This window comes from Phascolarctos cinereus, unplaced genomic scaffold, assembly GCF_003287225.1.
Source record: "Phascolarctos cinereus isolate Bilbo 61053 unplaced genomic scaffold, phaCin_HiC Scaffold_1;HRSCAF=81, whole genome shotgun sequence".
Lineage (NCBI taxonomy): Eukaryota > Metazoa > Chordata > Mammalia > Diprotodontia > Phascolarctidae > Phascolarctos > Phascolarctos cinereus.
This window is the reverse complement of record NW_027555514.1, coordinates 288019619-288042424: the sequence shown is the minus strand read 5'-3', so window position 1 is coordinate 288042424 and position 22806 is coordinate 288019619. Positions and strand designations below refer to the sequence as shown.

Here is a 22806-nt window from a genome sequence, read left to right as displayed (position 1 = left end):
GGGTGAGAGAAGAAGAAGAGAACTCAGCTGTTTGGCTCCAGTCCTGGAGCAGAGGTCTGTTTAGGGAATTTGGGGAGATATCCTGGGCAGGGGGTGGGTCACAAATCATTCTCCAGATCTCACTGCTTCCAGGGTCAGAAAGGCTCTGGCTCCCTTCATTCTGCGCCATCCCTAAACTCATCTGCCCAGAACAAAAGGCCCCCCACAATTTGATGCCACCTCTATTTTCCAAACTTATCTCATGTCACTCCCATTTACTTAGCTAAACTTCTTTCTGCCCCACAGATGGACGGTGCCTTTTCCCACCTTATTTTAGGCTGTTCTTCATGACTGAAATGTCCTTCCTCCCCCTTCTCTTGTTGAATTCCTTTCCATCCTTTGAAACCCAGCTCCAGTGACATTTTCTCCTAACCCCAATCCTAATTTCATCAATCAAACAGCATAAGTTTTGTTAAGTTTCTGTTATATGTCAGGCACTATGCCCCTATGAAAACCTCCCTAATCCTGTCAGTCAGTAATGACCATCTTTCTCAGAACTCACATATCTTCGGTTCTCTAACACTCAAATGTTCTTATTATGTTTTACTGTGTCCTACAGTTATCAGCATTGATATTTTATCCCTTTTCTAGACTACAGGTTCCATAAGGGGAGGAGCCATATCTTATCTAAACTTTGTATTTCCCCCTAGAACTCATCATAGTGCTCTGCAAACAAGAGGAGTATAATAAATGTTTTTGGAATAGATGAATATGTACAAAGGATGAACAGGTTTGTTTCAGCTCCATCAGTACTTTTAGGATAAATGCATCATGACAGTCCCACCAGTGTCTTCTGAATAATAATAATAATAATAAATCTAATGATGATAATAATAACACTATCCTCATCACTGTCATCATTATTGTTAACAGTTAGCATTTACACAGCTCTTTAAGGTTTGCAAAGCACTTTATATATGTTGTTTCATCTGAGCACTGGCATTGACTCGGTCCCAGTTGGATACTGAACATTGGCCCAGCCCCACGGTTCACTCTGCATAGACAACACTGACTTAGTCATGCCGACATGCTTGGGAGAGGAAGGCCCGTTCCTGAGTCACCAGCATCTGCTCCAACTCCATTACTGCTTTCAGAACAGACAGCTCTATTAAAGCTCCATCATATGACCATATATTTTGGAAACTGGAAGGGACCTTGGAGGCCATCCAAGCCAACGCCCTTATATTGCAGATGAGAAAATAGAGGCACAAAGACACCAAATGATTTGCCCAAGGTCACACCAGTAGCAGATGCAGGATCTGAACCTAGATTTTCTAATGCCAAGCCTAGTACTCCTTCTAACACATTGGAGCATCCCTTGTATGGATAACTTTACCTCTCACCCATCATTGTCTTCAGGATGGAGAATTCAGGCTCAAAAGGACTAAATAAAGATCTGGACATGCATGTTGAATGGTGAGGAAGAAACTATCACATTTTCAGAAGCTACTCCCCCAATTCTTTGAAGGACAATAAGAGAATAAAGACAGAAAGATTAGGTCTTGGTCATTATTTTTTTATTGTAGGAACATCATAGGGACAGAATGGATAAGAGGATGGAGGAACTCATCATTTTAGATAACTGATGTATCCCTAAGAAAACAAATATAAAAACATGGAATTTTGGGTGGGAGAGTAGGGAATTTAAGGCATAACTCTTATGTGGGCCTGAAAAGGGGCCATGGAGGAAGTGTATAGTATAGAAATGGAATTAAATAAACAGGGGACTGAGCTGGGAACAAGGAGATGCAAGAGAAGGGTTTAAGAAAGAAGGTAGGAGGTAGAGTTAGGGATAGTCATCAGCAAAATAAGTATAATCAGGAAGAAGCTGGTGGGGTGATTGCAGAAGGGAGAGAGAGAGAGAGACAGATAGACAGACAGAGATCCTGGCAGTGGAAGAGAGGGCAGGATCCAGAGTAATACTGCTCCAGTTCCAGATAACTTGTGCTTATATGACCTCTCCTCCCTTATTTTTTCTCTTTTAAAGTGTGAGGCTATATGATGGAGAGGGGATAAAAAACAAACAGCTAATAATCGTAATTGTATGTGCAGGGGATGAACTTGCCCATAAAATGGAGAACGACAGAATGAGTCAGGCAGCAAAATCCAACAATTTGTTGTTTACAAGCAACATGCTTAAAACATAAAGATTCATAGGAGGATGGGCAGCTTAGTCCCAGCCCCAATTCCAGGTCCGTTCCAGTCCCAGCAGAAACCAAAGGATGGACAACGTTCCAACCCGTCGGTACCGTATTCATGGACAGCTCCACTTCAGCCACAGCAGTACCCAAAGGATGAACAATTGTGTCTCAGACCGCCAGGGTCTTCATGGATCTACAGCTCTGGCCCAGCACACTCAACACTTTCTTCATGGACAGCTCTTTTCCAACCCCACCAGGACCTTGGAATGGACAGCTTCGTCTCTGTCCTGCAATGTCCTCTTCAGAGGCAGTTCCCATTAATTCTCTGAGGATCTACAGCTAGGTGTCGGCGCCATCAGAACCCTCTTCATGGACAGCTCCATCTCAGCTTAGTCGCGGACAGCTCTACAGCAGCTGCAGCTTTGCACTCTTGGCCGATTCCCCAACATCCTCAAGACCGAACGATCAGTCAGTCTGTGCTACCGCTGGCTCCCTCATCCCCCTGGTCCCTTGAGACCTTGGACCCCGGCCCTGTTTGCTCCCCTGCAGCTGCGCGCCTCTACCCAGCAGCCCCTCTTCCTCTTCCTTACGACATCATCCGTCCCTAACCGGATGGCTCTTCAGCATCCTTTGACTACTCGATCCTCGCCCCCACACCGCTGCCCTGCCTGATTCCCCTACACCCGATCCCCTCATCTGCACCGGATCCCCTGGGTCTCGCATCCACCAACCAGCTTCCTGGCCAGGCTCCCCTCCCCCCTCATCTCACCTCCTCCCCCATTCCATCCTGCCCCTCCCTCCCCCTCCCCCTGCGGCACTGCCGCCTGTGCAGCCGCGATATCTGCTCCGGGTGTCGCGGGCAGCGGCTGCGGTCGCGGGGTGCGTGGGGCTCACCGGACAGTGGGGGGGCGAGCGGCGAGCGAGGGAGCTGGGGCGGGGGCTGGCGGTGCCGTCCACCCCTCCCCCCATCTCCGCAGTCGGGCAGCTTTTCCCCGGGAGAAGATGGCGGATCGGGCGGAGATGTTTTCTCTCTCTACCTTCCACTCCCTGTCACCGCCGGGAGGCAGGTAGGCACCTGGGGCACCCAGACCGCGGTTGGTTCCCGCACCCTCTCCGGCGACCCCTTCCACCCCCCCTCCTTTCCGGCCTTCTCCAGGTCACTACCCTGCCCCCTCCTCGTTTACTCATTTACTCCTTCCCCTGGCCCCTCTCCCGCCCCCATCTCCTGGTCCCTTATCCTTTGGTTTCTCACCATTTCTTCCCCATGCTGTGGCTCCCTTGCAACCTCCTTTCCTGGCGCCCCCCCCAATCCTCTGATTTCTCCACCCCCTGCCACCCCACCTTTGATCTCCCACCCTCTGTCCCCCATCCTCTGACCAACTGTTCAGCTGCTCTCTGGTTCCAGGCCTCCTGCCCCTCCCCCAACTCCTCCAGTCTCCCGATTTCTTATCAGACCTACACTGTCCTTCTCGGGCCTGGACCCTTCATCCCCTGAAGTTGGCCCCGAAATGAGAGGCCACAGTCTTGGGCCTAGGGCGATTGTCCCTAGGTCCCAGACCTGCGACATCCTTCTACCCCTGCAGGCCCAGCCTGCTGGGCCTGGTCATCGAAGGGTAATGGAGCCTGAGTAAAAGGCTGGGGTCTAGGGCCTAAGGAAAGGGGACAGAGTCTGTGGAAGAGTTTGGAGGAGGGGGATAGGGAGGATGGGGGATGGGGGATGGGGCCTGGGGCCTGGGCCAGAACTGAAGTTAGGGGTGGAGCCAGGGGAGTAGTCTAGGGAAGAGAAATGGAGTCCTTGGGGAGGGGTAGGATACCTGGGGGAGGGCGACAAACAGGGCCTTGCTCCTTCCATTATGCTCCACCCCTTCTCTCCTCCCCATCAACTGCTGCAGCACCAGTCCCGGCACCCCCCCCCCAACTTTCCAGCTCAGCAAAGCTCCCCTGGGGAAGGGTGGGGTTGTGGGATAGGACTGAAGATAGGGAACAGAGAGGAGAGGGGTCCCTGTCCTAACCCAGACCTTTAGGCAGGCACCAATGTATGGGAGCTGGCCTAGTCCTACTCCGCTCTGTCCTGCCCTGGGGGAGTCAAAATTCTGGTGCTGGTGTGGGATCAGTCTGCTAGGTGGAGGGGTGACTGACTGAGGGAAGCTGGGGATTCCAGGAGGTGGGGCCTTCGAGGGCCTTTGTTGCAGGGCTAAGGTGAGCCCTTGGAGAGCCACGGCACTGGTACGTGGCAGTCAAGGACACAGTAGATCCCTACCATTCATCGAATTGATGAAGCCCTTATTTGTGCCAATTGCAGCAGAGCTAGGCACTGGCAGGGAGACAAAGACCAGTGAGGCCTGGGCTTTGCCCTTGTAGGGGGTGGAGGGGGGTTCACAGTCAGCCTAAGAGGAAAACATGAGCAACTGTAGCACAAGCTCATACAGAAAAAAGGCATCAGAAAGGGAGGAATAAGCCCAGTGCTCTGAGAATGCTCTGGGAAAGCATGTTACCAACTGGGCCTCAGGGGAGGGTATCAGAGAAGGCCACCTGGAGGAGGTGGCATTTGAGCTGAGCCTTTAAAGGTGGATAGGATTTCACCAAATGCAGATGGAGAAGGGGCGTAGCATTTCAGGCAGATGAGATGTTGCAAAGGCATGGAAATGGGAAGGCATGAAATGTGTGCCAGGCCACAGAGAGCCCTCCAGTTGAGAGAGCCCTCGGAGAGAGGCTGAAGGTAAGGCTGGAAAGGAAAAGCTGTGTCAGCTTGCAGAAGACTTTAAATCAGAAAAAAAGCATTCCATTGGCATTTGGGAGTCACTGAATGGTTCGGGGCAGAGGATGATCTACATAAGAGAAAATAATCTGATAATATGATCAGGACAGATTGGAGACAGGGGAGAGACTGGAAACAGAGAGACCAGTTAGGAGGTTCTGGCAATAATCCAGGGGAAAGGTAATGAGGGTCTGAATTCGGGCGCTGCTTGTGTGATGGGGAAGAAAAGATGGATGGGTGGATACGGAGATATGTGACCCTGGGCAAGTCACCTAACCCCTGCAATGCTCCCATGTAATCCTCTAAAATGATACTGAGTTATAACAAGTCTTATTATAAAACTATAGGAAGAGTTGTTGGAAGGTTTGGAGAGAGACAGAAAGCGTGGGGAAGTAGAAAACAGTAAGGTTTGACAGCTGATTAGAGATGCAGCTGAGAAAAGGGGTGACAATGAGGTTCTAAGTCTGGGTGCCTAGGAAGATGATAGTTCCCTTAATAGAAATGACAACTTTGGGAGAAGGAACAGGGCCTGGGGGAAAGGTTGGTTTGGGACATGTTGGTCTGAGTCACTTGTGGGATATCCAGGTGGAGATGTCTATCACGCAGTGGACCAAGCAGGGCTGTAGCTCAGGAGAGAGTGCAGGGCTGAAGGTACAAATTTGGGAGTCTTCTGTGTAGAGATGACAGCTGGAGCCAGGAGAGTGGATGAGATCACAAAGGAGGGTGGGCAAGAGAGTAGAGAGGGAAGAGAATGTGACTCAGGACAGACCTCTTGGGTGCAACAACATTCGGGGATGTGAAATGGAAGACTAGCTGCTAAGTGTCTGCATCTGGATTTGAAGCTGGTGTTTCTGAATCCAGGTCCAACACTTTATTCACTCTCTGGAATAGGATCAAGGTAGCTCTCAGTAGATGGCCTCAAACTTTTGAAAACCTGACATATTCTGTCCACTGAGGCAGAGGGGGCAGAGGTTGTACTGGGTCCTTCAGGAGGAGATGGATGGGAACCATGGCAGAGGAAAGTGTAATAGGAGACAATACAAGTTGAATGAAAGGGATTGCCATGCAGGAGTAAAGACTCAGCTAAAGTTATGCAAATATGAATTTATAATGGAGGAAACTGGATTCAAAAATATTTGTCAAATGTCATGAAGTACATTTGATTAATATGGGGAGAACAGGGGGATGGAGGTCAGCTCTCCATAGAGGCCTGGTAGGGGTGCTAAGGGGAGCCTGTAGGTCAGATTCAGGTGCTCTGGGGGCGCTGAAGTTGGGGTGTGTGTGTGTGTGTGTGTGTGTGTGTGTGTGTGTGTGTGTGTTGAAATGACCTTCCATTATTGCTGAGATCTCTCAAGGATTCATCTGAAACAAGGTTCTAGTTGGACACTTCTCCGAGGGCACAGTCACCATCCTGAAATCAGTGGCTATGAGTAGAATTAGCATTGGGGTAGGGAAAAAAGGAAATGTGAACGTAGGTGTCTGAGGGCTATTTGCTGGGAAGAGTGTAAGGAATTTTGGAACCTGGAGGCCTAGTTGGGCCAAATAAGAGGCCTAAACTCTACGGGTTTGTTTATTGCCTCCCCTTTCCTCCTCTCCTCTCCTCTCCTCTCCTCTCCTATCTCTCTCCAAACCTTCCAACAACTCTTCTTACAGTTTTATAATAAGACTTATTATAACAGTATCCTTTTAGAGGATTACCTGGGAGTATTGTAGGGGTTAGGGGACTTGCCCAGGGTCACACAGCCAGAACAGGTTAGAAGCAAGACGAACCCAGACCTTCCTGCTTCTCATAATGCTTCTCCCCTACTTTAGTCTCTGGAAAAACCCTCTTCTCAGGGGACCTGAAAGGTAAAGAAGAACAGTATCCTGGGGGCTCATGTTCCCTGCCCCCTCCCCCATTCAGTAGCTCAGGAGAGCAGGGGAGGTGGGCAGCTCAGCAGTGTCCCAGCTCCACTCCAGCATTGCTTGCTTTGAAACAGTGCCCTCTACTTCAGCAGGACCCTCTTAGGGATCAAGAAATGGGGTTAAGGTGGGAAAGTGGTCCTTATAGTATCCCTCATCCCTATGCCCCCTCAGGCCTCCCCAGGACATCAGCCTGGAAGAATTTGATGATGAAGACCTTTCCGAGATCACCGATGACTGCGGCATTGGTCTCAACTATGATTCGGACCCTTGTGAGAAGGTGGGGAAGAGGTGGGGCTGTCAGGGGTAGGGTGTGTGAATGAAGCATTGGTATGCATGGGAGCCCATGCAGGACAGATGGGGTGTAGTAGGAAGGGGCTGGGTTCAGGCTTTTGCTATTCTGTTCTTCTGTAGTGTCTGTTGTTGGGTAATTTGGAGATGGGGAACCTTTGGGCTCCTCTCAGTCTCTTAATATGGAAATCCTATCAGGGCCTAACCTTCTTCCCTCTTGCTGCTGGATACCCTCCTGTTGAGACATCCCTAAGGGTGCTTGTTCGTGCTGTGGCTCCTCATGTCTCCAGCAATCCCAACCTAGGCCCAACACAATCACAGAATCTGGAGGTGAAAGAGTTCCCAGAGGATCCATGGTACATCCCCTTCCTAACCAAAGAGCTCCTCTATAACAAACCAGACAGGTGACCAACCAGCAAAGAGCCTGAAGATCTCCAGGGAGAAGGAACCCACCACTGCCCTAGGCAGCCCTTCCCACTCTGGGACAGCTCCCACTGTTGGGTTGTTTTTCTTTGCATTGAGTCTAAATTTAACTCCTGGCAAAGCCCTCCCATTGCTTCTGGTTCAGCTTGGACAGAGAAAGGAACTGGACCTGCCATTTCATTGATTTAGAGAACTCCTGGGTGAGGACACTTGGGCAACTCAGCACCTCTGCAACTCAGCCTTAGAGAGCTGATTAGAGGTCTGAGAAATCAGGTGACTCTCCCAGGGTGTCTCTCTCTCTCTCTCTCTTCTCTCTCTCTCACACACACACACACACACACACACACACACACACACACACACACATCCAGTATGTCAGAGGCAGGACCTAAAGAGACTCCAGCCCTCCTGGCTCCAAAGCCATCTCTCAGTCTTACTATGACTCTTAATCCCTTTTACAAATGAAGCTCTTCAAAAACATGAAGACAGCATCTCTGCTGTACCCTGCCCCCCCAGCCTTCCCTTCTCCACACAAAATATCCCCAGTCCCTTCAGTGGAATCTTATCTGGCAAGAACTAGATGGCCCTCATTGCCCTGGTTAGTCCCAGATTGTCAAAGCTCTCCCCAAAATGTGGCACTTGGAGATGGCATGACAGTTCAGTACAAAGTGGCCTGAGCCTGGCCTTTAATCTCTTCACTGGGCAAACTAGTCTTGTGGCCTTACTCAGCTGAGGCCCATTCTTCTGGTCTGCTGGTTTTTAATCGAATTCTGTTTCAGCTGCTACAGTGCCCTTGTCTTCATGACTTCACTGTCTCTGGGTTCCTGTCTTCTCCATACTTGGCTGTCTGTCTTCCCCTTTGCTAGGTCTTCATCGCTCCCCACCTCTCAGTCTTTGTCCTCCTCTTGGTCTCTGTCCCTGTCCATCTCTGGGTCTCTTTTCTTCATCTTTGGGTTTCTGTCTCCATCCAGGACAGCCTCTCTCTGGGACGCTCAGAACACCCGCACCCTATCTGCTCCTTCCAGGATGATTTTCAGGAGTTTGAGATGATTGATGAGAATGAAGAGGAGGAAGAGGAGGAGGATGGGGAAGGGGAGGTAGAAGGGGGCCACAGGCATGAAGCACCCCCATCACCACCCCTCATCCCATCTCCTTCTGCCCAAGAGCCCCAGAAACCTCGTCCCACCACCCTGAACCTTACCTCACTTGGGACCCAGGTGAGACTCTAAGAGTAGGGCCAGTTCCCCTGTCCTCCAGTGTGGCCTGTAGCCTTCACAGGCTTTCTGCATGCTAGGGAGATGTTGCTCTGTGTGGAAAAAGGAGGGGAATTTGGGAGGGGGTCTGCCCATGGGACAGGAGCTTGAAACCCAACTTGGGGAGGATGAATTTAACCCTGGTGAGTCTGTCCTGTTGTCTCCCTCATCTTTAACACATTTACTTCACCCTGACCCCTCCCCCCCAGGACTCTTTGAACAACAACGGGGGCTGCTCTCCTCCTCCAGCCACTTGGCAGGAGACCCTGCTGCCCTCACCCCCAGAGGAGTCCCACAATGGTGAGAGAGGGGAAGGAAGGATTAGGAATGAGGCACAGAGAAAGAGAGAGGGTCTCAGGAAATGAAGGGAGATGTGGAACTCCTGGGGTGCAGCCCCAAGCCTGGGGGTCCATTTAGGGGGATGGCAGGTGAACTAGGGCCAAGGGAGCTGTAAACGAAAGGGAATTGGGGAGCTGTGAATGAAGGCGACTGGGGAAGGGAGATGGGGAGCTATGAATGAAGGGGGCTGGGAGGCTGTGAATGAAGGGGGCTGGGGGAGCTGTGAATGAAAGGGGAATTGGGGAGTTGTAAATAGAGGGCCTGAGAGGTTGGGGGGCGGGGTTGACAGTGGGTGGAGAGGATCTGTTAAACTGATGGAAAGAGCTGGTTGTGTGTGTGTGTGTGTGTGTGTGTGTGTGTGTGCTTGCGCTGGGGGGCCAGGGTTGGGGCTCTTACTGCCCCACCCTCCTCCTTGCAGCACATCGGGGGCCTCATGTTTGCACCGCAGATGGGCACCGTGAGGAACAGTGTGGGCCCCCCAGTGACTACGACTGCGAAGGGAATCGGCCAGGAGAGGGGTCTGAGGCGTCCACTGGGCCCCCGCCTGCTCCCGGCGGCTCTTCGCCCTCCTCGGACCCGGGCATCGAGGCCGACTTGCGCAGCCACTCCAGCGGGAGCCGGAGCAGGAGCCGGGGTCGGGGCAGGGGCCGGGGCCTTCGGAGCAGTCAGGAGCTGTCCTCGCCGGGCTCGGGCTCGGCCTCTGGCTCGGACTCCGAGGACGCTGAAGGGGAGCTGGCGGCCGCGGGGGCTCGGCTCTGGAGGCCGAAGCCTGGGTCACATGATCTCCTCCATCTCCGAAACGGAGCTCGACCTGAGCAGCGACGGAGGCAGCAGCAGCGGCCGTTCTTCCCATCTCACCAACTCTATTGAAGAGGCTTCGTCTCCCGCCTCTGAGCCCGAGCCCGAGGCTGAGCCCGAGCACGAGGCCGAGCCCCGGCTGGAGCCCGGGTGCCCCGGGGCCGGCCTGGCGCCTTCCCCGCGACTTCCCGAGCCACCCGCGTTGTCCGCGCCCTCCGAGTCTCCCGGCAGCCTGCGGCGGCCCGCCTATCTGCCCGTGGGCCCGGGAGGGGCCGGGGCCGGACCGCCTGCCGGGCCAGACGAGGCCAACAGCGAGTATGAGTCGGGCTCTGAGTCGGAGCCCGACGTGAGCGAAGACGCTGACTCTCCGTGGCTGCTCAGCAACCTGGTGAGCCGCCTCATCTCCGAGGGCTCGTCGCCCATCAGCTGCCCGGCTCAGTGCCTGTCCCCTGGGCCCGGACACCCGCCTCCGGCCTCAGCCTCAGCCCCCGCAGCTGCGCTGCCCGCGCCGCCCTCCCCTAGTGACACCATCTCCCCCACGTCCGCTTCGGTCTCCGCCTCGGAGTTAGGCCGTGTTCCGGACGGTGGGGGTCGCGGGGGCCGCTCGGGGCCAGGCTTGGCCTTCGAGGACACAGAAGAAGAGGAAGAGGAAGAAGAAGAGGAAGAGGAGGAGGACGAGGAGGAGCGGGAGCCTCAGCGCTCCCCGGGGGCACCTGCTAGCATTGAGCTGGAGTTGGTGGACATGGAAACTCTGTGCGGAGGTGGAGGTGGAGGCAGCGGCGGCGGCGGTGGGGGAGGTGCCCTGCAGCCCCCAGGCAGGCCCCTAGCCCCGGCGCGGCCCCCGCCAGCCCAGCCTGGGCCATTCCTCTTCCTCAGCAACCCCACGCGGGATACAATCACTCCCGTGTGGGGCGCGCCAGGCCGGGCCGCCCGCGCCAGCCGCGCCTGCTCGGCTGCCTGCTCGAAGGAAGAGGAGGAGGACGAGGAGGACGAGGAGGAGGATGAGGAGGAAGACGAGGACGAAGAGGAAGGAGACGAAGAGGAAGACGAGGAGGCCACGGGGGTGGCGGCCCCGCGCGGGCTGGGCCTGGGGCCGAGCCCAGCAGCAGCGCGAGACGCATCTTTGGTGTACGACGCGGTGAAATACACGCTCGTGGTGGACGAGCACACGCAGCTGGAGCTGGTGAGCCTGCGGCGCTGCGCCTCAGGTCTCAGCCACGACAGCCCGGCCAGCGACAGCGGCAGCGACAGCGGCAGTGAGGACGCGGGCTCCCCGCCGGGGCCCGGGACTCCGGGAGCCCGAGCCCTGTTACTAGGCAGCCGTAGCGGGGCAGCCTCCCCAGACAGCCCGGACAGTCCCGACCTCACCTTCTCCAAGAAGTTCCTCAACGTCTTCGTCAACAGCACATCCCGCTCCTCCAGTAAGAGCCCGGGGGGGGGGGGGCTGGGGTGCCCTGGGGAGGGGGAGGGGGACGGGGCTGGGCTGGGCCTGGAGGCGCCGGGACCTGGGAAGGTCGGTCTCCTCCCAAAGGAGAGCAGTCCGGGAGCAAAGTGCTCAGCAGTATCAGTCGCACCTAAGATTAGGGCATGGGCCCGGGAGGAGGAAGGGCCGGGGAGAAGGAAAACCCGGGGAGAAGAGTGGAGCCCGAGGGGGTGTCAGTATCGAACTCATTAGCAAATCTGGTTACTCCTATGGACCCCCTCCCCGGACCGCGGCGCTGAGGCCCGGAGGAAGGGGACTACACTTAATTTCTGGGGGCCCATCCCTTGGTGGCCTTCCTCTCTCTTAGCCCCTCCCCCACCCCATCTCTCTGTCTGTCTCTCCCTCCCTCCCCCCACCCTCTGTCTCTCTCCTGTTCTTACTTAGGTACAGAGTCCTTCGGGCTTTTCTCCTGCGTGATCAATGGGGAGGAGAGAGAGCAAACCCATCGAGCTGTGTTCAGGTATCAGGCTCCTCTCTCTCACCACCTTTGGTGGCCGCTGACCTTTGACCTGGCTTGGCTTACTCCTCCAGCCCTTGGTGACCTCTGCCCCTTGCCCTGGGTTTACTGACTCCTTCAGTCCTAGGTGACCTCTGCCCCTCCAGTCCTGGGTAACCCCTGTCCTTTGACCTATGTTGACAGACCCTCTCAGCCCTTGGTGACTTCTGCCCCTTGCCCTGGATTGACTGACCCCTTCGGGCCTGGGTAACCTCTGCCCCTTGCCCTGGATTGACTGACCCCTCCAGTCGTAGGTGACGACCTCTGCCCCTTGCCCTGGATTGACTGACCCCTTCGGGCCTGGGTAACCTCTGCCCCTTGCCCTGGATTGACTGACCCCTCCAGTCGTAGGTGACGACCTCTGCCCCTGGCCTCAGGTTCATCCCAAGACATGCCGATGAGCTGGAACTTGATGTGGACGACCCTGTTCTGGTGGAGGCTGAGGAGGATGACTTCTGGTTTCGAGGCTTTAACATGAGGACAGGAGAGCGGGGCATCTTCCCAGCCTTCTATGCCCACGCTGTTCCTGGCCCCACCAAGGACCTGCTGGGTAGGTCTCAGACCAGGCCCTGACCCAAGTCCTCACTCCAATACTGGCCCCATCTCTTCCCCAGTCCCCAGGCCCAACCCAGGCCCTGGCACTGACCCCCACTTCTCTGGGCCTTGGTGTGTATTGGCTCAGGCCCTAAGAGCATGGGGGATTCCGACTCCAGATGTCATGGCATTGGCTGTCTTTTCTTCCATAGGGGCCTTGTGGTGGAGGGGCAGGCAAGGTGAGGAGCAGAATCTCCTGGTGCCTGCCCCACGGTCATTCCTGCTCTGATTCTGCAGGGGGAAAGCGGAGCCCGTGCTGGGTGGAACGTTTTAACGTGCAGTTTCTAGGCTCTGTGGAGGTGCCCTGTCACCAGGGCAACGGGATCCTGTGTGCAGCTATGCAGAAGGTGAGGGAGGAGGGGCTGGGCAGCTAGAGACTCGGCCAGAGACTCACCTAGCCCAGGAATGGAGAAGGCAGAGGCTGTGTCATGCCAAGTTGTCTGTCTCCAGCTTGGCCACCTCCCCCAGGCCTGACCTGCTGTGACTCCCAGACCCTTCCCACCCCTGGGCAGCCCCAGCCCTGGTTGCACTTTAAGTCTTGTCTGAGATGGGGCTGGAGGTTAAAAGGGGAGTCTGATTAAGTGACTTATGCAGCCTTCCAACCCCCAAAATACACAGTTTTGATAGGTACAGGCAGGAGCAATAGGAGCAGGGCCTCCAGCCCCATTGCTACAGAGACAGATGTCGGCCCTGCTCAAAGAGGTCTTTCCTTTCCCCAGGGCCTAGGCTGAGCAGTAGCCCCACCCTTTCAAGGGACCATCTTTCCTGGACTCAGTGCCCTCCTTTGCCCAACCACTCCGTTCCTGTTTTCCTTCTGAGGAGTACCTCCAACTTTGAACTTTTTTGTAGAGATGGGAGTCCGATGGACCCTGAGGCCCCTTTGCCCTTTGTAATGGGATGCTTCCAGATGGTGTTTCCCATCACTTTCCCAAGACTGTTTGCTTATAAACATCCTGAAAGTGACATAAACATGATTCAAATTAAGGGAAAAGGCAAACTCTGTCACACTCTGAGCCCCTGTGACCCCCAGCTCTTCCTCTCCAGATTGCCACAGCTCGGAAGCTGACTGTCCATCTTCGTCCTCCAGCCTCCTGTGACCTCCAGATCTCCCTTCGAGGGGTCAAGCTGAGTCTGAGCGGGGGTGGGCCTGAGGTGAGGAGTCAAGGTGGGGCAGACCTGGGTGTTTGAGATGGGAAGACAGGGTAGAAAGCAGCATGATTCAGTGGAGAAACCATGGAATGGGTAGTGAAAGGAGTTGGGTTGGATAACAATACATTACTGCCTGTTTGACCTTGGCTGAGTCACTCAACCTATAGACAAAGTTACCTTCCCTTTAAAATGGGTGTGTGGGGGGAGGGAAGGGGAGGGTGGGAGGTGGGAGGTAAGGGGTGGGGGTGGGTCTAGATGACCTCTAAATTCCATCATAGCTATATTTTATGGTCCTCTGATTTTAAAGTGATCTTGAGGCCAGTGGTATTGAATGGGGATGGCCCCCAGAATTCCTTAGCCGGCCCCTACTAGACTTTCCTCCCCAATTCTCTGCTGTTCCAGTTTGAGCGCTGCAGTCACTTCTTCCAGATGAAGAACATTTCATTCTGTGGCTGCCACCCCCGAAACAGCTGGTGAGACCCTCCTGTGTTCCATTTCCCACGTGCTCCCATTTTGCCGTGTATTACCCATGTATGCTCCTGTGGGATCCCGTGGGCTTCCACATGACCCTGTGTTTGCCACATGCTCCCATGTGCTCCACAGCCTCCTAGATCATCCCTGTGTGCCTCTGCTGGTGTTGTGGCCCCTCCATCCTGCCATGGATTGTTTACCCTGGAGGCCTATGACCTCATGCGTCCCTGTGTGCTCCCATGAAGCTCCACATAGCCTCATGTGGATGTACTCTAGAGTGCCTTTATGGGCCTCAGATATACTTGTGAATCTCAGGCCCTCTGTGGGCTTTGGTGCACATCCTAGAGGACCCTTGCGTGTCCCTTAGACTCCCACATGCCTGATACATTGTCTATATGGCATCTATGAATGTATGTGAAGAGGCTGTTTCCCCTATGTGCTACAGATGAGAGCTGGAATGAGTGTGTGTGTGTGTGTGTGTGTGTGTGTGTAAGGAGAGTGCCCTAGAGGGAGGGGGTTTACACTGCCAAAAGCGTCAGAGAAATCTGGGTTCAAAGAGGTCATTGAGTTTAGTGACCATTGAAAACCCAATGGGAGAGAGAAGGAGAAACTGAAGAGATGGTAAAGAATGGAAGTCTTTGGGTGTAGATGAGCCTTTGGGGAAGTAGTGTCTGAGGGGGGAGGAGAGAAAGGTGAGCAGGCACAGTGACCACAGAGGTGCTGAACTGTCACAGCTCATGGAGGGCTCCTCACCTGGCTGAAGAGCTACCTGGCCTCTCCTGCTTCCTTTAGCCTCAGGTGATTAAGTATCCTTTCTCTTCCCCAAAGCTAATGGCTCTCCCTCTGTCACCCTGCAGAATGTGCTACTCCTCTTCCAAATATTCACCCTGTTCTCTGCCAGGACTACAAAGTAATGGAGCAGCTGCACATTTCTATCAGACTTGGGTCCTCATCCTTTCCCAGAGACAGACAAGGGGCAGCTAGGTGGAGAAATCAGTAGAATGTTGGGCCTGCAGTCGGTTAGCCCTGAATTTAAGTATTTCCTCAGACACTTTACTAGCTGTGTTACTCTGGGCAAGCCACTTATACTCTTTCAGCCTCAGTTTCTCCCATGTGTAAAATGGGAATAATAGCACCTACTTCCTAGTGTTGTGAAGGTCTAGTGAGATCCATAGTGCTTTGTAAACCTCAAAGTGCTATATAAATGCTGTTATTACTGAGATGACCCACAAGAGGGCAGCAGGGTCAAAGGAAGGCTTTAACGTTATATTCTATTATTCTATTCTATTCTATTCTATTCTATTCTATTCTATTCTATTCTATTCTATTCTTTCTATTCTATTCTATTCTATTCTATTCTATTCTATTCTATTTCTTTAATTTTAGGCTTAGATTAAGACCTGAGCATGTGAGAAGGTAGAGGGGAAGGAGCCAGTGGAGAGGAGATACTGCAAGATATGGGAAGGGAGAATCCAAGGGCAGGGTTGGGGCACCCCCATCACCCAGAGTAGCCTATATCAGTTCTGGACGGCTCTAATTTTTAAGTGGTTGGCCCTGATATCGAACTAAAAGCTACCTGTCTGCAACTGCCACTCTTTTCCCTGAGTTCTGCCCTCTGGGGCCATGCAGAACAGTTCTCATGTTATATGATCATACTTCTCATACCTGAGGACAGCTCTCCTCCATCCCTCCACGTCTTTTCTTCAAACTGAGTGTCACCGGTTCCTTCACTTGATTGTCATGTGGCGTGATCTCTGCTTACCTCAGAATCCCAGTTACCCTCTTCTGGACATGCTCCAGTTTGTCAATGTCCCCCGTAAAAGGGAGGCACTCTTGGCATGAGACAGTTTTCTGTATGGTGTGAGCAGGGAGGAACACAGCAGGATGATTCCCTCCATGATGTCTCTCTACTTATTTCTCTCTTAATTCAGGTTAACATTGCATCAGGGTTTGTGCATCAAACTTGTGCATCACTATTGACTCATTTTGAATTTTCAGTCCACTAAAGCCCCTTCCCCGAGTTTTTTCCAGATGAACTGTTATTTAGCCACAATTCCCTCCATGTGGTATTTGTGCAGTTAATTTTTTGAACCCAAGAGTAAGACTTGACCTATTTATTTTCACCTTAATAGAGTTAGTACATTGTTCTAGTCTGTCAAGACCTTTTTGGAGCATTATTGTCATCTGACATATTTGTCCATCCCTCTAAGCTTTGTATAATGTGAAGACTGGACACTGTGACTTCACCATCGCCAAGTAATTGGTTAAATATTTTAAACAGCAGAGAGCTGAAGTTATATCCCTGAGGGTATTCCAAGTCACTACTCTTTGAGATCAATCCTTTGGTTCTGAATACACCTGTTTGAATTAGTATCTAGCTAAAGCCTCTCCATTTTGTCCTCAAGGAGAGCATGAGAAAATCTCACCTGAGGGACAAACTGTCTGAGGATGGAGAGCAGGAGTTTAGAGTAGTTGGGGATGAAGGAGGAGTTTAGAGGGGCTGGGAATGAAGGAGTTGGGTATTAGATGAGAGACACATACTGGGGACAATATAGCGAGGATTCCTCTTTGGACTAGGTAGGTTCTGAGGTCCTTTCTAACCCTGAGATTCTGCAGTTGTGATAGGTAGGGCAAGGCAGATTAGTGGTTTTCCTAACAGCTGTTTCAAGAACAGGTAGCCTCAGGAGGAATGAAGTTCACTGTTATGGGTGATATTCCAGCAAAAACTGAATGATCACTTGTCAGGGATGATGGTGAAGGGAAGCTCACTTGAATCAGATTGCACTATATGGCCTCTGAGATCACTTCCAGTTCTGAAATTTTATGATTCTATGGATTTGAGGAGGAAGAGATGAATGTGAAAGGGGTTGCAATGGCTAGACTTGACTTCTTTGTAGGACGAAGGAGAGGAAGAAGAAAAAAGACAGTCCGTAGAGTTATGAGACTGGGGAAACACTGGTGTCCATAATGGACTTAGAGGAGGTGGGTGAAGATGATGAGGGCTGTTTTGGACATGTTAAGCTTGAACTGTCAGTGAGACTCTCAGATGGGTATGTCCAGGAGGCAGCTGGAAATATAGGACAGAACTCTGGGGAGAGACTATGTAGATTGGGAAATCATCTGCAAAGAAGTGATAATTACAGCCAGGTGAGAGGATAAACTAGTCAAAGAAGGGATTATTAAAAAAAGGAGAAAAGAAGAGACCCAAATATCAGTCTTTGGGAGTGGCCCCATTTAAAGAGAAGGAGGAATAAGAGATAGAGAAAGCCAACATTAAGATAAGGGTGCCCCTAGGGGCAGCTTGGTGGCACAGTGGATAGAGCACCAGTCCTGAAGTCAGGAGGACCTGACTTCAAAACTGATCTCAGACCAAAAACTTGACACTTACTAGCTGGGCAAGTCACTTAACCCCAACTGCCTAAAAAAAATTTAAAAAAAGATAAGGGTGCCCCATCATGAAAGCCAAAGGAAGAGAAGGAATTAAGAAGGAGGAGGTGGTCAATGGCTGCATTCCATAGAGAGGGCAAGGCTGAGGATAGAAAGAAGACTGTTTGTAATAAAGTAATAAAGAAGTAATAAAGTAATTAGTAATAAAGAAGCCATTCATTTACTTGGAGAGAACTGTTTCAGTAGAATGATGGGGGAACCATAGTCAGATTGACTTTGAGGAGTCAGTAAATGTTGAATAAGTAAGTACAGAGTTGTATTATTTCTAGGAGTTGGGCAGTGAAACAAGAGAAAGAGATGAAAATAGGTGCCTCAGGCTATCCTTGAGGGTGTGGTAGGCTCTCGAGAAGGTTGTTAGTGTTTTGGTTTTTTTTTTAAGAATGGGGAGACCTGAGTCCCTCTGTCTCTTTCTCCTTTCTTCTTCTTCTTCTTCTTCTTCTTCTTCTTCTTCTTCTTCTTCTTCTTCTTCTTCTTCTTCTTCTTCTTCTTCTCCTTCTTCTTCTTCTTCTTCTCTGTCTCTCTCTCTCTCCCTCCCTGTCTGTCTCTGTCTCTCTCTCCTCTCCCTCCCTTCTCTATTTCTGCCTCTGTCTGTCTCTCATTGTCTGTTGGAGCAAGGTCATGGGAGAGTTAGAATGAAGGGTACAAGTGGAGGTGGTACCTTTGGTGAGGAGGGCTGTATCTTCCTCTGAGACTTCAGGGTTTGAAGGAAGGACCCATGGGAGGACATTGAGAGGCTAAGAGGAAAAGACCAGTCAAAGTAGTTCATATTAGATAGACTCTAATTTCCTCACTAAAGCAGATAAAATCTCTGGGAGTAAGGGGAGAAAGCATGAAGTTAGGAACTTGGGGAAAGGGGAGAATTTGAAGTAGCCATCTGAGGAATTTAACAGTCATTCAGAGGTGAGTGAAAGGTTTGCTGTATGGTGGTGAGGGCCCAGCTGAAGTTGATAACATGGTTTCATGATTTTCACCCCCAATTTCTGGAGTAGAAGTGGAGTGGAGAGAGGTGGCAGGGAAGATATGCAATGCTGAAGGTTATCAGGATATAAGGTCAAGAGATCAAGGGCTTCAAATGTAGAAAAGAGGGCATTATTGGAATCATTGACCATGGGGTCCAGCTACAGAGGGAAGGAAGTGAAAACAGGCCAGGGTTAATAGGATGGAACAATAGGAGAAAATTGAAGTCCCAAAGGCAATGAATGATGAAGGTAGGGAAATGTATTTGAGGAGTAAGGGGTAAGAAATGGAAGGGCATGATATTGTGGTCAGAGAGGAATTTCAGTATTCAGGATGAACCATTGTGAATGATGGTGAGGTCCTTAGTGTGACATTTCCCCTCCCCGACACCTCCCCACCCCTTGAAGTAGAGACAGAGATCACAAGAGTGACTGACTTTGAGCCACTGAGGATAGACTATGGGGACAGTCATCAAGGTGGATATTGACATGTCTGGAGGATGACAGCCTCTGATGGGTCATGGGAATGAAGATTGGGACAGTCCGTCATCACAGGAGCATTTTCCTTGGAAGCCCCAGTGACTGGCCTAGAAAGGGAGGGGAGAAGGGGCACCACAGAAGTGCCCTGTCCACATCTTCCCTCCCACCTTCCCCTCATTGGCCCTTCCTCCACAGCTATTTTGGTTTCATCACCAAACACCCAGTTCTCAGCCGCTTTGCTTGCCATGTGTTTGTCTCCCAAGAGTCCATGCGACCTGTTGCCCAGAGTGTGGGGTGAGTAGGGGGTGCATGGAGAAGGGGCTGGGGCACCCAAGGGTTAGAGTGAAGAGGTGGGAGAATTGGGGTGGGGATGGAGAGTTGGGGGAAGACGGTTGGGTTGAGCTTGGGGAAGCACATGACCCAGGAGGTGCCCTTGCCTGCTCATGTTCCTGGACTCCTACCTCTACTCTGACACACCCTTCTCTTGTCCTGTCCTGCTTTTCTCCCAGTCGAGCCTTCCTGGAATATTATCAAGAACACCTGGAATATGCGTGCCCCACAGAAGACATTTACCTGGAGTAGTCCTGCCTGGGCCCGTCTCCTCCCCTGGGGACACAGGAGGAGGGAGTGACCTTATGTGCTTAGAGATCTCTGAGGCTGCCCTGGGAACTCTGGTCCTTATCCCTTTCCCCTTCCCACCCAGGGCACATTAAGGGGGAGACACTGGCCTTCTCCCTGGGGGAATGGGGGCCCTGAGCAGATCCAGGAATCACTTGAGACCTCCCCTTTCCATATCCTTCCCTTATCTCTGGCTATCTCTCTCTGTGTCTGTCTCTCCCCCTCTCTGTGCCTCTCTGAGTCTCTCCCTCTTTCTGCGTCTCTTCCTTTCTCTTTACGTCTCTCTCCACATGTGTCTTTTTCTCTTTAGCTACCCTCTTGGCGTATTTCTCTCTTGCTCTGTGTCTCTCCTTCTTTACCTCTGTCTCTCCTCTTGTCTGCCTCTGCCCTTCCGCTAGCCCTTGGTCAGAACTGGGGGCTCTGGTAGGGCACTCTTCTGTCTGAGATGACTCTGTTCCCCAAAGGAATTCCTCCTCAGCTCCCCTCACCATTTATTTCTAAAGGAGTTTTACTTTTTATGGAGACTCTAGAGGGATTAGCTAGCTGTCCTCCCCATCCTGCTCTGCCCAGCTAGGCTAGGCTCAGGGCACACCCCAAGGAGTGGGTGTCTCAGCCCCTTCCAAGACCAGGAACAACAGAAGGGGTTCTACGCTCCCATAGAGCCCAGGAGACATAGAGGGGATTCTTGGTTCCCCTAGAACCCAGAAGATACAGAAAGGATGTTCCCTGTCCGACCCCTTGGGGAGTCCAGGAGGTAGGTGGAGGGATTCTTTGCCCCTCAATCAGCCCAGGAGACATGTGGGTGTTCTCTGCCCCTATCAGAGCCTGGGAGACACAGGAAGGGCCTTCCCTGCTCCTTCCTGAGCCCATGGGAGACAGAAGGGCCCCCCCTGCAGAGCCTAGGGGAGGGGGTCCCTCAGCATCTCCCTGGCCCTGCTGTGCCTGACCACACCGTTGCTTTGCCGCTACTGGCCCACTCACAGCTGTCTAGTGCGAGTGTATCTGCCCCCTCCCCCCATGCTGTATATCCAGGCCTGGCCCAAGGGGCCCTCAATAAACTATCTGCTTGGTGTGATCCTGCCTGTTTCTGAGGCACTGCCGCAGGGGGGATAGTGCAGGGCCACGGGGTGCTAGCACCCAGGCAGCTCTGGAGGTTGCTGTGGCTCCCTAGGACCCCTGCTCCTTCTAGGTCTACCTCCCAAACTGGGGAGTCTTGACTGACCCTTCCCCCCTTATGGTGATGGGAAGAACACAACTCAGCCCCCTCACTTCTCACTAAAGAAAGAACCCCTGAGACTCTCAGAAGAGAGAGAGCCCATGAGGGCTACAGCCCCACCCAGCCTGAGGCCTCACTGGATGGGGGGGAGGGGCTCCTTCTCAGAACTGGGCCAGGGAGCTGACCCACATGGCTCCAGGTCATTCTCCTTGAGGCCTCCAGGTGGCTCTGGGGGCCCAGAGATTGGCCACAGTCCTGTCCTCCTGCCCCTGTCCCCAAGTCTGGTCTCTATCCCCTCTTTCCCTTATTCCCTCTGGGTGCTCTTGGGACCCCAGGAGCACGTCAGAGTTTATTTAAAAGGGACAGGTTTGGATCCAAGCTCAGAAGGAGCAGTTGGGTGCAGCGGGCCAGAAGAACTATTTAGGACAAACGGGGAGATGTTTCAGGCAGAGATGGGTCAGCAGAGGGAGTAGAAATCTGTCCAGGAGGAAGGAGAACAAGTTTGGTTTGAGACCTGATGAGTCTGAGGAGGCTGTGGGTCATCTCAAGTATGCAAACGGCAAGCTAAAGCCTCTGGCTAAGAGTGGGGGCAGGGATGTAGCTCTGGGAATCAGAGGCAGAGAGGCTGGGTATGAGGGGGATTGCCAAGGGAGAGAGTGCAGAGAGGAGGGGTGAGGTGAGAGGAGGGGAGGGGAGGGAAGGAGAGAGGAGGGGATGGGAGAGAAGGGGAGGGGGAGAGAGGAAAGGAGAGGAGAAAAGGGGAGAGGAGAGGAGAGAAAAGGAGACCGGAGGGGAGGGGAAGAGAGGGGAGGGGAGGGGAGGGGAGAGGAGGGGAGGGAAGAGGAGGGGAGTGGAGAGGGGAGGAGAAGAGAGGAAAGGAGATAGGAGGGGACGGAAGGGGGAGAGAGGAAAGCACAGCGCTAGCATATAAATACGACAGAGACAGAAGAATAGCTAGAGGAATGGGGGTGGGAGGACCAGGAAAGTGTCATGATCGACTGACCATGTCAGTCAGTCAATAAGCATTTCTTAAGTTTTCACCCTGCGCCAGGCTGGGGATACAAAGAAACCACAAGCAGCTCTTGGCTTCCAGGAACTTACTGCACAAGAGGCAACGTAGAAGTAACTAGTTAACATAGCTACATGTTCCATATGACTGAGTGGAAGGAATGCAACCCGGGAGGGGGAGGCCCATGTAGGTGCAGAGACTGGGACAGGCCTCCTGTGGAAGACGTCATCGTAGCTGAGTCTTGAAGGAAGCCAGGGATGTCCTGAGAAAGAAGGAAGAAGGGGAACATTCCCAACATGGGGCCCAGCTAGTGCAAGGGTACGAGGACGGAAGATGGTGGCTTGGGAACAGAAGGGAAGCCAGTGTTGCTGGGTCTCTGAGTGTGTGAGGGAAAGTGAAGTGTGAGAAGACTGGAAAGGTAGGAAGGGGCCAGGTCATGAAGAGCCTTCAGTGCCAATGAGGGGCTTTATATTTGATCCTGGAGGTAAGAGAAAGCCATGGGAGAGGAGCAGGGGAGGGAGGGGAGGGACATGGTCAAACTTCATGGAGGATGGATTGAAGCAGGGAGACTTGTGGTAGAGGGACCAATTAGAAGGTTATTGTAATAGTCCAGAGGTGATAAGAGCCTGAAATAAGCTGGTGGCTCTCAGGACGGAGAGAAGGAGGTGGAACTGAGATGCTTTATTGGGGTAGAATCAACACATTTTGTCCAGGGATTGACAAGGTGGGGAGATAGAGACAGACAGGTCCGGAAAGACGCTGAGGTTGTGAACCTAGGTGACTGGGAGGATGGTGGTGGCCCCATGGTACAGGCACACCCTGGAGATATTGTGGGTTGGGCTGCAGACCACTGCAATAAAGTGAGTGCTGCAATAAAGTCAGTCACGTGAATCTCTTGCTTTCCCAGTGCATACAAAAGTTATGTTTACACTTTGCTGTAGTC

The 22806-nt window shown here is 52.6% G+C and overlaps 1 protein-coding gene across 1 annotated transcript; it reads left to right on the top strand.

Moving 5' to 3' along the window:
- The first annotated feature begins 1755 nt into the window (after nt 1-1755).
- Nucleotides 1756-20713, top strand: MAPK8IP2 (mitogen-activated protein kinase 8 interacting protein 2). Its single transcript, XM_078147860.1, is given in 13 exon segments — nt 1756-3247; nt 7015-7120; nt 8526-8771; nt 9017-9107; nt 9565-9896; nt 9898-11365; nt 11812-11887; nt 12301-12473; nt 12755-12864; nt 13562-13669; nt 14069-14139; nt 19216-19314; nt 19530-20713. Coding segments are annotated over 13 exon segments (3018 nt in total). The 5' UTR covers nt 1756-3182; the 3' UTR covers nt 19603-20713.
- Nucleotides 20714-22806: the final 2093 nt, after the last annotated feature.